General features: G+C 50.7%; 1 protein-coding gene across 2 annotated transcripts in view; it reads left to right on the forward strand.

Annotated features, from left to right (window-relative positions):
- Window positions 1-13,972, forward strand: part of NOS2 (nitric oxide synthase 2) — an 81,302-nt gene that overhangs the window by 40,366 nt on the left and 26,964 nt on the right. Inside the window, exons 4-7 of one of the 2 annotated variants that reach the window (XM_081584864.1) lie at window positions 712-883; window positions 10,167-10,251; window positions 11,039-11,161; window positions 12,654-12,802. In XM_081584864.1, coding sequence (XP_081440990.1) covers window positions 774-883; window positions 10,167-10,251; window positions 11,039-11,161; window positions 12,654-12,802 — 467 coding nt within the window. In that variant the 5' untranslated portion in view covers window positions 712-773. Of the gene's footprint in view, window positions 1-711; window positions 884-6,286; window positions 6,462-10,166; window positions 10,252-11,038; window positions 11,162-12,653; window positions 12,803-13,972 lie in introns of those variants that run through there. The other variant, XM_081584865.1, reaches the window with a different exon arrangement.

The following is a 13,972-nucleotide window of genomic DNA, read 5'->3' on the forward strand; positions in this document are numbered from 1 at the left end:
GTTGAAAATTGAGTGCATTTTCCCCCACAAATAATTATCCCCCCCATAATAATAAAGGAGCAGGGATGATGTCCCTGGTGGTCCAGTGACTAGGACTCTGTGCTCCCAACTCAGGGGATCCGAGTTCGATCCCTGGTTGGGGAACTAGATACCACATGCCAAACCTAAGAGTTCACATGCCACAAAATAAAATATCCCGTGTTCCAAAACTAAGACCCGGTGCAGCCAAATAAATAAATTAAATTAAATTAAAAAAAAGGAGCAGATGGCAACACTGATAACAACGGCAAAATCAGAAAAGATTTAGCACAGCTATGACTTGAATGCTTTCCCCAGTGATAGGTGCTCTGCCTGAAGGGCCAGGCAGATGGTATTCCAATGACCAGCAGGTTCCTCACCACCTTGCCTCAGGTCAACCATGAAGCTCACCAGGTCCCATTCAAGACGCTCACAGGGTTTGTGCTTTGTCCTTATTGAGTTATGTGTTCTTCCTTTAGATAGATACGTTGCTTTATAGAATTAAATCCATAGGATCCCCACATGCAACTCCAGAAGAGGAACAGAGGTCGCAAAACCCTGATGAAGAGGCAGTTCATGACTTACATATGTTATCCTCTGCACTGACGCCTCAGTAAACTAACCACACTGAAAAGGCCCAGGTCTGTCAACTCTTCCCCAGCCTCCCATCATGCTCTCCCTCTCCTTCCTCAGCCTGCAGAGAAGAACCTCCAAGCTTAAATCCAGACAAACGACGTGTTTGCAAAACCGCAGAGATGGCCTGTCCCTGGCAGTTTCTGTTCAAAACCAAATCCCAAAAGCTGGACTTGACTAAGGAACTGGACATCAACAACAACGTGGAAAAAGGCCACCAGCCTCTGTCCAGGTAAGCTCTCCCCTGCTGCCTGCCACCTCCTGCTGGTCTCCTCTGGGTTTCCATTCCCCACTCTGCCTACTTGGAATTTCTCTCTGCTCCTGGCTTCTCACTGGAGGTCTGCTCTTGCCAGAGACTTCTTTGATGTCCCTGTTGGGGTTTGATGTATCCACTGTTGCCCCTGACACTATATGGCACAGTCCTGGAGGGGGAGCATCTGAGAAGGAGAGATGCAATACCTGACTTGAGAATGGGGGCAGGGGGGGCAGTAGAGGCCAGCGGTTAGAACCAGGCAGCATCGTGGCTGACATCCCCTGCTGCCAGGGGATGCATCCCCTGAATTGCCAGTGCGCATGCCTCACTGGTGATTAGATATTTTGACTATCAACCTGGGGCAGGTTACCAGGATGTTCCCAGGTGGCTCTCGTGGTAAAGAACCAGCCTGCCAATGCTGGAGACATAAGAGATGCGGGTTTGGTCCCTGGGTCAAGATGATCCCCTGGAGGAGGGCACGGCAACCCACTCTGGTATTCTGGCCTGGAGAATCCCATGGACAGAGGGGCCTGGTGGGCTACAGTCCATGGGGTCACAAATAGCTGAACATGGACATGTTAGATAAACTATATCCAAGCCCTGTGCTGGGCTGCACTCACTGGCTCTGAGATGTTTCTCACCAGCTGTGTAACTTAGGGCAGGTGAACCTCTCTGAGCCTCAGATGTTCTCATGTGCGGTCCAGGGAACCAACACGACCCATTTTGTAGCATTTTGAGAATGAAATGGGAGTGGGAAAGTGAAAGTGTTAGTCGCTCAGTCGTGTCTGACTCTTTCTGACCCCATGGACTGTATAGCCCATCAGGGAAGCCCCATGAGAGTGGGTGTGTAGATCTATCAGCATTGGGCCCATAAAGAGCAGGCGCTCAATAAATGCAAGCGTTTATTATAACTTACCGAGCACTCACTTTGGGCCAGGGCCATCTAGGGCCCTTCACAGGGGCTGCCACTCAACTGTCCTCCCCGGGGGCTCTGTGAAGTACAACTTATTGTCTCATTTTACAGTTAAGGCAACAGAAACTTTCCGTACACGTGGTGTGACCGCCCCTAAAGTCCCTTGCACCTTGTAGAAGCAAGCCCGAGATAGAACCAGAGAGAATTAGTGTGCCAGCCTGCCCATCAGTGGACAGGCTTCCAGTGCTAGGAGAACTCAGGGCCTCGCACTCCAGGCTGAGGCTTATTCCCTCAGAAAGACAAGTCCACCTGTGATGACACCACAGCCCGAATCAAACCAAAGCCCCAGGCTTCACAGGGCTCCTGGGGAGTCTTACCCCTGGACTACAGTGGACAGGGCGCCCCCTGCAGGCAGGCAGCAGGGCAACCCAGAAAAGCAGCACCAGTTAGAGCCTGGGCTTGCAGATAAGCAGGCGTGTGTGTTAGTTGCTCAGTTGCGTCCGACTCTTTGCAACTCCACAGACAGGAGCCTGCCAGGCTCCTCTGTCCATGGAATTCTCCAGGCAAGAATACTTGAGTGGGTTGCCATTTCCTTCTCCAGATAAGCAGGTGGCTTTACTACTTAATGGCAGCCCACTCCAGTATTCTTGCCTGGAGAATTCCATGGACAGAGGAGCCTGGCAGGCTACAGTCCATGGGGTTGCAAAGAGTCAGATATGACTGAGCAACTAACATTTTACTACTTAATAGCCTGTGACCTTTGGCAAGTCCCCTGGCCTTAAGCCTCAACTGCCTCATCTGTAAGAAGGGGATAAGAATGCCTGTGTCCTGGGGTTGAGGTAGGAGATTACGTGAGTTTTCACATGTAAACAACTGAGCTGCGTGCCTGGTAGAGTCCGTGCTTCATAAATGGCATCTCTCTCAGCTGACAGCATTGTAATTGCTGTAGTCAGTAGGACAAAGTTGAGCAACATCAAACAAAATCCCCTCTAGCCACTGCACAGGAGTGGGAGGCTCGGTGTAGACGTGGAAGGGTGGGTAAAATTCGGGGAGGTGAAGAGACACAGTGAAGACATTCCAGGAAGGGGGCAGGGTGGCCAAAGACTCAGAGATGCAAGCCAGTGTGACTGTGCTGGGGCCTGGGCTGGGGGTGGGCTGGGATAGGAGAGGCCAGGCCAGAGCTCAGGAGCTTAAATGTAGAGCAGCGGGGTTGGATTTTCTCTGCTTGCAAACGGGAGTCATTGTGGATTCTTGAGCAAGATCGTCCAGGTAGAGAGTGTGGGTTTAACTGGAGGAGAGAATGCTGGAGACCAGGCGGTCTGGGCTGTGGTAGCCAACGTGGCCAGGAGACCCAAGATGAGAATGCAGGGTTGGGCTGCCTCTAGATGTCCTCCTGGCCCTCCAGACTCAGATGCTGCAGTCTGACAGCAGTTCCATCCTCCTTCTGGGGTCTCTGAACCCCAAGGGTCTGCCTAGTCTCTTCCTGGTCATTCCTGCCTTTCTTCACGTCATGATTGCAGCCCTGGCCTCCTGACCTCCCCTAACTGCAGCCCCCACATTGAATCTGACCTCTCTCACTCCAATTTGCCTTCTAGCAAGCCATGCTCTGGCTCTCGAGTCTTCAGTGGCTCCCCATTGCCTGTCGCCGCATGGAGGCCTGACTGCAGGGTTCTGTCTGATCACCCTTCCCAGACCAAGGGTCCATGCCACCTGCTCAGCCAGGCCTTCCTCACTTTCCTGTACACGGCACATTCTTCCCTTGATTCATCCAGACCCAATCCACCCCCTAATCTTGGAGATCGTCTTGAATCCCCCTCCTCCCTTAATCCTTACAGTGTGGCCTACAGGCTGTGGCCTTGAGTTTCAGACCCTCTGATAGCACTGACTTGTGTTTTGGGACCATTCAGGAGACCTGAGCTGTAGGTTGACCTGAGGCAAACCAGCTGACTTATCCCATCTTTTTAAGCTGGCCTGGACTGGAAAGAAGTACTCAAATCAGATATTAGAGATGATTGGGAGAAAACACTACACATTAATTCATTTAACTCTCCCAACAATCGATGAGAAAGGAACTTGTTGTCCTCACATTGCAGCAATGAGGACACTAAAGGCTAGAAAGTTTAAGTACTTTTTGAGATCTCACAGTTAGCAAATGACAGAGGCAGGAGTTGAACCCAGGCAGGTTGGCTGATGACCACTACACTAGCTGCCCTGCTTTTGGTTCTGGGCATGTTCCATCCATTAGTGATGATTTGCTGAGGGCTACTCCTCTTGCACTGTGCTGGGGAGTCACAGGGCTGTCAGTGAAGCTCTTCTGTTTATCAGTTAAGTAAATAATATATTGATTTATATTAAGTAAATAATATATTGCATAGTATGTCCGTGTCCAACTCTTTGAGACCCCGTGGACTGTAGCCCACCAGGTTCCTCTGTCCATGGAATTTTCCTGGCAAGAATACTGGAGTGGGTTGCCATTTTCTTCTCCAGGGGATCTTCCTGACCCAAGGATCCAACCCACAACTGTTGCATCTCCTGCATTGGCAGGCGGTTTCTTTACCACTAGTGCCACCTGGGAAGCCCATTAATTGCATACACAGCAGCTAAACAGAACAGATACTGTTTAGAAAGTTCTTATTACTGTGTTGTCTTCTCTGATGGCTCAGACAGTAAATAATCTGCCCACAATGAGGGAGACATGGGTTCCATCCCTGGGTCAGGAAGATCCCCTGGAGAAGGGAATGGCAATCCACTCCAGTGTTCTTGCCTGTAGAATCCCATGGACAGAGGAACCTGATGGGCTAGGATCCTGGTGGGATCCCATGGGATCACAAAGAGTCGGACACGACTGAGTGACTAACACTATTACTGTGACAGTAATGAAATAGGATTATTATTAGCCTTATATTACAAGGTTGAGAGACTTAATTGAAGTCAACATCTGGAAAAGGGTAGAGCTGAGGTTTGAACCAAGTCAAACTCATAACTTCTATACTATACGGGCTCTCCCCGAGGGCCTGCTGGGTGCTGGGCTGAGAAAGGCACAGAGAAAAGAGACCCACTTCCCACTGTTGGGAAGAGGTTGGGGGAAGGATGCTTTTCTCGCTGGTTTGGGGAAGAATACACAAAAATTGGAACGTTAAAGAGCTTTATAATTTAGGGTGGGGTGGACAGAGAGGTAGACAGAGGGTTACAGAAGAATTTGGGGATGCTGGGATCTATTCTGGGAATATTGTAGGGGGCCTGGCCTGACTGTAGTGTGGGGGGGGGATGTGGGAGAGGAATGCGGAGAGGGCTTTAGAGAGGAGGCAGGCCCAGCTGGACTTCACCTACCGGTGGGGTGGGGGTGGGGAAGATGTTACTGGAAGAGGAAGCTGCAGTATGAAGGGGATTTTATCCTGATAGCAGTGGGAGCCAATTAATATGTTTTGATTTGGAAAAGTAATTTTAAAATCCATTCAGGTGTAATAAGACCCAGGACTTTGTATGTGCGTAATGGTTCTATATTTTATGAAAACAAATGATTAGGAAGTGAACATGGGGCATTCGTGGGCCTGTGTTTTAGAGACAAAGGCAAATGTTGAGAAGACCTAGGTGAAGTTGAATGGGATTTGGGACAAAATCAAGGTGGGCTGCAGTTGGCTCAGAATAAATATGTATCCTCTTTCCACATTAATTTGGGTTTCGGATTAAACACGCTGGAGGATGTGTAGGAAGGCTCCCCATACTCTGGGATCAAAGGGTGCTGCCCTGTCTCTGTCTGGACCCTAAGAGTTATCCTGCTCCCAGTATAAGGAACAACATACAGAGGGAGCAAGGTCAGTGGCCCCGTTGTGACTTCCAGGTAATAAGGACCAGGAGCTTGGAAGGGAACTGAGGAAGCCCTTGGCCAGCCACGCTGGCTCCCACCAAAGGTCACCACCCAGGTCTGCACTTCTTTAGGGCTTCTTTCCTGGAGTCGAAATGAACATGCAGGAAAGAAATAGTACTTCCTGGGCCAGCCCTGGAAGGTGGGAGAACTTCAGCTGTGGCCCTGGGGCTGCTGTGAGGCCTTGGGCAAGATCCTTCACTTCTCTGGGCCCTGTGCTTCCTATCAAGTGAGGATAACAACATAGAATTGCCTTCTTGAGGGGGGTTAGTAAGGGGTAGATGAAATAACGGACAGGAAAGTTTGCTTTGTAAACTATGACGCACCGTACAATGGGAGTTATTATTATGGTCACGGCTGTTCCTTCATGGGAAATAACAAACCCAAGGCTGGAGTCTCAGCCCAGAGACAGTCCAGTGGCATCCACAAGGCACACCTTCCCGCGGACGACCGCTGGAGCAGAGGCGTAGGGCGAGGGGCGCTCGGCCTGGACCGGGCGGCCGCCCGCCGAGCCGACATTCTGGCCCGGATCCAGGCTCGGGATGAAACCGAGTCGAGGCTGCTTCTCCGGCTCGCTCCGCCCCGGGGCGGGGGCTGCAGGATCCGGCGGCGATAAAGGGGCTGGCGCGGCGGGGTGCGGGGCGCCCTCCGAGCTGCGCCCACCGCCGGGCCATGCGCGAGGGGCTGGGCGCCGCGTGCGAGGCCGCCCGGCCCCAGCTCTGCCGGCTCCTCCGCAGGATCCTCCGGCCTCAGCCCGCCTGCCGCCCCCGCCGAACCAGGTACTGCGCGGGCCGGGGTCCACCCTGGGAGGGAGGCGAACCCCGGTGCGCACCGAGCATCTCTGAGCCTCTGCTTTCCGGGGAAAATATGAGGGTTGGGATATTCGCTCTGTATGATTCCGATGGGGATTTACTTGAAAGTTTTTCCTGGTGTAGAACGCATAAGGGGTTGCAAGTCAGTAGCCATAAAGACCCAGAGAAACCCCACATGCACTGCTGAGAGGTGTCTGTGCGGGCTGTGTGGGTGTTTCAGCACTTGGGGAGCTTTCTAGATTTTTCAACACTGGGGCTGCAACACCCGTTAGGATAGTTAGGGTTAGAGAGCAAGGAGGTTCTTGTTTTACAAGTAAGATCCATTTCCCAGAACGCCTCCTGGCCCCCCACCGCCGTATATAGAGATGGGCACCTGTGACGAAGTTGGGACCACAAGGGAATCAGCTCCGGAAGGAGCCACCGACTGCAGCTCTGGACCTCAGCGTCCTGATGCTTGAGCACTTGTGGACAGTGCTGGGTCTGAACACGAGCCGCACTTCAGCTTTCTTTTTGATGCCATATCCTTTGGGTCCTGTGTTCCCTTGAAGGATCAAGCAGGACCCAGCACAGCTGTGGGTTTAGCCAAACTGCAGTGTCTGGATGGGAGTCACAATAATTTGGCAATAAATATCCAGACGGAGAAGGCCATGGCACCCCACTCCAGTACTCTTGCCTGGGAAACCCCATGGACGGAGGAGCCTGGTAGGCTACAGCCCATGGGGTCGCACAGAGTCGGACACGACTAAAGCGACTTAGCAGCAGCAGCAGCAGCAGCAGCATCCAGAACCAAAGAGTTGGACACGACCTAGCGACTGAGAACGCCCGCATTCCAGAACCTTGATATGTTCACGCAGCTTCTGGGTGAACCCTTATCTTCCAGCAACTAACCCAAAGAAATCCGCTTACTAGGGGAGAAAGGAGACTGTGCATAGCTTCGTATATTCAAGTTAAAAAGAAATTTCCCCATTACGGTAGGAATTCACGGTCACTGAAGGAAGTTGGAAAAAACAGATAAGGATAAAGAAAAATTCAAATCATCTGTGATCTTATCAGTGCTAATCACTGTTAATATTTACTAGCATCCCCCCTCCAGGTGTTTTTCCATGCCTTTGTACACACACACACACACACGCGCGCGTGCGCGCGTGCACAGAACCAGCATCAGGTCATGTATAGCATTTGAGGCATTATTTATAATAGTGAAAAAATTGGGTGCTTCCTAAAATCCAGTCATAGACACTGGGGTCAGACTCACTATAGTCCATTGGTAGAGTGGATTTTTAGGTAACTTTTTAATGTGTATGTGAGTGTGTGTTAGTTGCTCAGTCATGTCCGACTCTTTGCAACCCCACAGACTGTAGCCCACCAGGCTCCTCTGTCCATGGGATTCTCTAGGCAAGAATACTATAGTGGGTAGCTGTGCCCTTCTCCAGAGGATCTTCCCGACCCAGGAATTGAACCTGGGTGTCTTGCATTGCTGGCGGATTCTTTACCATCTGAGTCATCAGGGACTCCCAACATTTCAAATTGGGGGGCAGTAGTTCTGCTAAGTGAACAAGCACATTGTTTCTCAATGTAAAAGTTACTGTAGACCAGTAAGCTTCGCAGATCCTCCAGTTTTATCAGTTCAGTTCAGCCGCTCAGTTGTGTCCAACTCTGCGTCCCCATGGACTGCAGCACGCCAGGCTTCCCTGTCCATCACCAACTCCCAGAGCTTGCTCAAACTCATGTCCATTGAGTCAGTGATGCTATCTAACCAGGCAGAAGTAAATGAGAGGAAACAAGAATAAAACGGTGGAACGGTGTGAGGGATGATGGTAAAATCTTGAGAAGAGCAGTAAGGCATTGCCTCCCTGAGGACCCCAGCCTCAAAACATCTTCCCTATAAGCAGCCCCATGATGACAACTCAGCCATGGCTTACCTGTTCTGAGTGTCCAGATTACCCTTTATTGGCTTTTTTTCTGGTGGGGCACACCTGACCAGACCAATGGGGTGATGATAGCCGGTCACAGGGAGGGTGTGTTATAGGCCCACTGAATCACTTGATTCAGAATGAAGATGCTTTCTGATACATACTCATTTTCTCTTAAGGGACACTGTCTCTTTATAGTTAAAAATCACACAATGAGACCATATAATATATGTAGTTAATTACATATGCTAATGTAAACAGTCTTCCCTGGTGGCTCAGACAGTAAAGAATCCGCCTGCAATGTGGGAGACCTGGGTTTGATCCCTTGGTTGCGAAGATCCCCTGGAGGAGGGCATGGCAGGCCACTCTAGTATTCTTGCCTAGAGAATCCCCATGGACAGAGGAGCCTGGTGGGCTACAGTCCGTGGGGTTGCAGAGTCCAACACAACTGCATGACTGAGCAAAGCACAGCACGATGTAAATGGTCATTATTTTTTCTAATAACAAAGCGGCACACACTCATTTGTCATTTTCCAACATCACAAATGTGTATAACGTAGAAAATGAGCGATCTTTGTAGTGCTCGCTAATCACCTTTTCTCTGGGAAAGATGCACACCCCTATTTTCTGTACACACCCCAGAAAATACTGTAGAGAACATGGGACACAATAAGCTTTCTTACTGAGATGCCCCAGGAGGAGGCATGTGTGGGGTGTGACTATTAGAGGGGTGCTCACAACTTCTGTTCTCTGTAGTATATGTAGGGAGAGCAATCCTAAAATCTCAAACCAAAACCAATGGTTTCTGAGTGACTTCAGACTATTAGGGCTTTTTCTTGTTCAAATGATAGGCTAAATTCTTCTTCTTTTTAAAAATATTTATTTGGCTGCACTGGGTCTTAGTTGAGGCATGTGGGATCTAGTTCTCTGACCAGGGGATCAAACCCGGCCCCCTGCATTGGAAGCTCAGAGTCCCAGCCACTGAACCACCAGGGAAATCCCAAGTTCGATTCATTTAAATCTGCTGTTTTCAAACAAATATAACCAATATGTTTTTTAAGTATTCTTATCTTCCAGAAATACTGAGATATTTATGGATGGTATGATGTCTCAGACTCGCTTTAAAATGAGAGCAAGGGCTGGGAGAGTAATGTTGAAACAGAATTGGCCGTGGGTTGATAATTGTTTAATTGGACTGAATCTGGGTGACAGGCTTACAGGGGTTTATTACACTCTTCTCTCTAATTGTGTCTGTTTAACATTTTGCATAATAAAATTTTAGAATAAATAAATAAGCCAGGATAAACCAAGTGCTTTAAAGAAAAAAGCTTAAGTCCCAAAGAGGGAGTGGGTGGGGTGATGCGCAATACTGCTGGCCTGGGAGGGCAGGATTGAAGGAGCTGTTCTCTGCCAGCTTCGCTCTGTACCATGTTTGTACTTGGCTTCTGAGGGAGTCATCTTCACAGAGCTTCTGTGAGTCACCCTTTGGCCTCTTAGCTTTGGCTCAGCTCCCCTCTTGACTCTTCGGCTTTGTTGGAAGGGGGCAGGTGAGGGGAGAAGAAGAAGAAGCAGGGTGGTGATGGTGCAGAGGCTGGAGCGGCCAACCACCTCCTCCACCACGTTGGCTGGAAACCACGACGTTCATTCCCACCCTCTAGACCTCACTCCCCGCTCCGTCAAATGAGGGCTGGCAAGGTGACCCTGAGTTCCCTCTCTGCCCTCGGACACTCCATCTCATGAGAGCTGTTTCCTTTTGCAGTCCAGTGACACAGGATGACCCCAAACGTCACAGCCTGGGCAAGCACGGGAATGAGCCTCCCCAGCCCCTCACGGGGATGGTAAAGGTCAGTAAGTCACTCGGGTGCGGGAAGCCCCTTCCTCCCTTGCCCCGACAGATGTGGGCTGGGCAGCCTGGTGGAAGCTGGGGTCTGGGCAGTGAGTAGAGACCCAGGGACACAGGTGGGGATGAGGAAGAGCTTTGGGAATGAGGTGGTGAACCATGGTGATCAGGAGTGGCGGCCCCCCAGGGGGATGGGCATCTGGGTGACTTGCCTGTGTGGGCGGGCAGACCTGGGAGGGAGCAGACCACTCCTGGGGTCAGAGTGAGACCCTCAAAAGTGATCCCAGACTTGGCAGCTGAGCCTCCAACTCCAGCCCCAGCCTCTGGCCCACCGGTTCCGTCTTCCCTAGGTGCTTTGGCCCTTAGTGTTCCACAGAGGTGGGCAGAGGGCTGGTTTGCATATTCTTCAGTGCCTCCCTGAAGGGCATGATCCCTTCTTCCTTGTCCCGTTTTCTGTTCTCAGGATTAGCGGCTGTGATGGTAATCTGTGCCGTGTAGACCCCTTAATCCCTCCTGTTGCAATTCCCCTGAGGGAGCATTTGGCAGGCTCTTGGATGAGGACAGAAGCCTGGCCAGTGGCCCAGGCACCTGGAGCTCCCAGCAGACTCTGGCGCAGGTGGCCTGGCTCCCGGAAAGGGAGGAGGGCCGTGGGCTGACACCTCGACCTGTGTGCCTGCCCGCAGCTCCCCGCCCACCCGAAGCCCAAGCAGGGTCCCGGGCCCGGGAAAGACCCCTACGGTCCTGGGGTTGGAGGCACTTGGAAACCCCTGTTTTTTTTCCCTCCCTCTTAGACGTCTCCAGAGTCCCTGGGCAAGCTGGACGCACCCCTGTCAGCCTGTCCACGGCATGTGAGGGTCAAAAACTGGGGCAGCGGAGTGACTTTCCAAGACACGCTTCACCAGAAGGCCAAAGGGGTGAGCAGTCTAAGGAACTCTTTTCTTTTTTTTTTTTGGCTTCCTTGGGTCTTAGTTGAGGCATGTGAGACCTTTGTTATGTCATGCAGTCTCCAGTGTGGGCTCAGTAGTTGTGGCACGCAGGCTTAGTTGCCCTGTGGCATGTGGGATCTTAGTTCCCCGAACAGGGACTGAACCCGCATCCCCTGCATTGCAAGGCAGATTCTTAACCACTGGACCACCACGGAAGTCCCTTGAGAACCCCTTTGTCCCAAACTGGCAAAGCCATCAAGGCTGTTAATGAATCAAGCAGATGTCCCCCTCAGCAAACCAGACAGCCATCTGCTTGGGCAAAGGATACTGGGAACAGAGACTCTTGTTTCTCATGAATCACAGTAGGGATAAATGATGCTAACTCCCTGTTAGCTCCACCCCGCCCACCCTCCCTCCCCCTACCCCATGGATGATGGATAATCCAGAAGGTGAGATAAACAATTATAGGAACAAATGAATTCTTTCTCAGAGAGACAGATTTCATCATTATATCAGGGAAAATTTTCTAACAGAATTACCCAAAGCTGGACTGAACTACATCATAAGGTAGTGAGCTCCCTGTCATGAAAAGGATTCAAGTGCTATTTGATAGGGAGATTGGAGAGGGCTTCCAAGCATCCAGTGAGTAGTTGGATTAAATGCCCTTTAAGGCTCCTTCTTATCTTCTAGGTTTCTTATTCTAAGTTTATATGCATTCTGTGATTGTAAAGTAGAAAAGGGTTGAAAATTTCAAGTCCATGAAAGCAGAATTATTTCCCACACCTTCCAGAAATGACCACGGTTCACCTGTGGGTGTACTTTCTTTCAATTTTTTTTCTATGCCATCCCCCAACTTCAGGATTTGCACCTTCTTAATTCATTTTGGCTGAACAGCAATAGTTTGTCCCCAGGAGTCATATCAGGTTCTTTAAACGAGAAGATAGTGGAGATGTTCCCAGCATTCAAACTGTTGACTTTGCTCTGGGTCTGGGGCTGGCTGGGAACTTCCCTCGTGGCTCAGTTGTAAAGAATCTGCCTGCCAATGCAGGAGACTCAGGAGCTTCGGGTTCGATCCCTGGCTCAGAAGACCCTCATGGAGAAGGAAATGGCAACCTGCTCCAGTATTCTTGCCTGGAAAATCCCATGGACAGAGGATTCTGGAGGGCTCCAGTCTATGGGGTTGCAAAAGAGCCAGACACAACTGAGCGACTAAAGAGCAACAACTAGGGCTGGCTGGGAGACCGGCCCCAGCCCACAGTCCGTGGTATTCAGCCAGTCAGAGGAGAGGAGATATGGATGGGGGAAAAGCCTGGTCGACCCCAGGGAGGAGGTGCCACAGAGGTAGAGATGGGTGGCGGGGGGCTGGAACAGCCAGAGTGGAAGGAGGTGGCCAGGAGAGTTGGCACTGGAAGGGGATGGCCATCAGTGCCTGTGCCGAGGGACCAAGCGGACGGCCTCACCGCCTCTTCTTCCTTTCCAGGATCTCTCTTGCAAGTCCAAGTCTTGCCTGGCATCCATAATGAACCCCAAAAGTTTGACCATAGGACCCCGGGACAAGCCAACCCCCCCAGACGAGCTTCTACCTCAAGCTATCGAATTTGTCAACCAGTATTATGGCTCGTTCAAAGAGTAAGGCTCGCTTCCTTCAGCATCACTCCCTCTCCCTCCCCTGAGCTCTCTAGTCTCCTGCCATCTCCCTCTGACCCCAGACCTCTTTCCTTCCCAGATTTGCAGTGAACCCGAGGCTAAGACACAGCTTTTCAGGGAAAAGACCTTGAATAGGTTCTCAAAACCATAAGAGAAAGCAGCATGGTGGTGGTGGTTGAAAATGTGGGTCAGGTGTCTAAACGTTTGAGTTTGGATTCTGCTCAACAGTAGCTGGTTCTGTATTTTTGGGAAATCTATTTCCCAAATTGATCCTCTCTGCCATCTCCATTTCCCCATAGGTCTGAAGCAGGGTCATGATAAAACTGTCCCTAAGATTATTTCAAGGACTAAATGCGTTTGAAACAGCATCCTGGAACAAAGCAATGAGTCGATATGCAAAACCTTTTATGAAATGGTTGAGATAGAAGGGACCTTGGAGATCACCAAGCCAAGCCCTCCACCTCCAGATGTGAGCCAGGAAGCCCAGTAGCAGCTCGAGTTCAGTCCCAGCTGGAATTCAGGCAGCTTGATTTGGAGAGAGCTCTTTGCACTGTTCTCTGTGGGGATCTGTAGCTCTGTGTTGCATAAAATATATGGCTCTTAATTTAAGTCCATTTATATCTTTAAAATAAAAATGCTCAATGGGATTGTAAGACAGAAAGGCCGAGGGAATGGATTTGCTGTTTTATGGGCTGGGAGGGGAGTGTGGCTTTTACGATGCAGCCCCACAGGGCACTTTACTGCAGGAAGCGAGCCACAGAAGTACCTTGGGAAAGATTGGCTCCTGGTGATGCCACACCCCCTTGGCTCTGACCTGCAGTGTGTGAGCTGGAAGGGACCTTGAGTCTATGAAAGAGGTCCTTATCTTCTGGGGCCAGTGGTCCTCCAGCCTGGTTGCACAGTAGTTGCTGTTAAGGACCTTGTAAAATACTGATGCCAGGGTCCCCTGGGCAAAGGCATCAGCTTCTCAGGAAGTGGGGAGGGGGCGGACATCCTTGTTCTCTAAAAGCTCCGGAGGCGATTCTAAGTAGACTGAGAGCTCCATCAGGGGCATGCTGCTGCCTGTGTTGTGTAGATAGAACCTCTGCAGAAATGCTCTGTCACTGGGAGGTCCAGGGTCCTTAGGTTTTCTGCTCGGTTGTTGACTAAGAA

Source organism: Giraffa tippelskirchi, chromosome 3, assembly GCF_054371585.1.
Source record: "Giraffa tippelskirchi isolate mGirTip1 chromosome 3, T2T-mGirTip1v1.2.pri, whole genome shotgun sequence".
NCBI classification, from domain to species: Eukaryota; Metazoa; Chordata; class Mammalia; order Artiodactyla; family Giraffidae; genus Giraffa; species Giraffa tippelskirchi.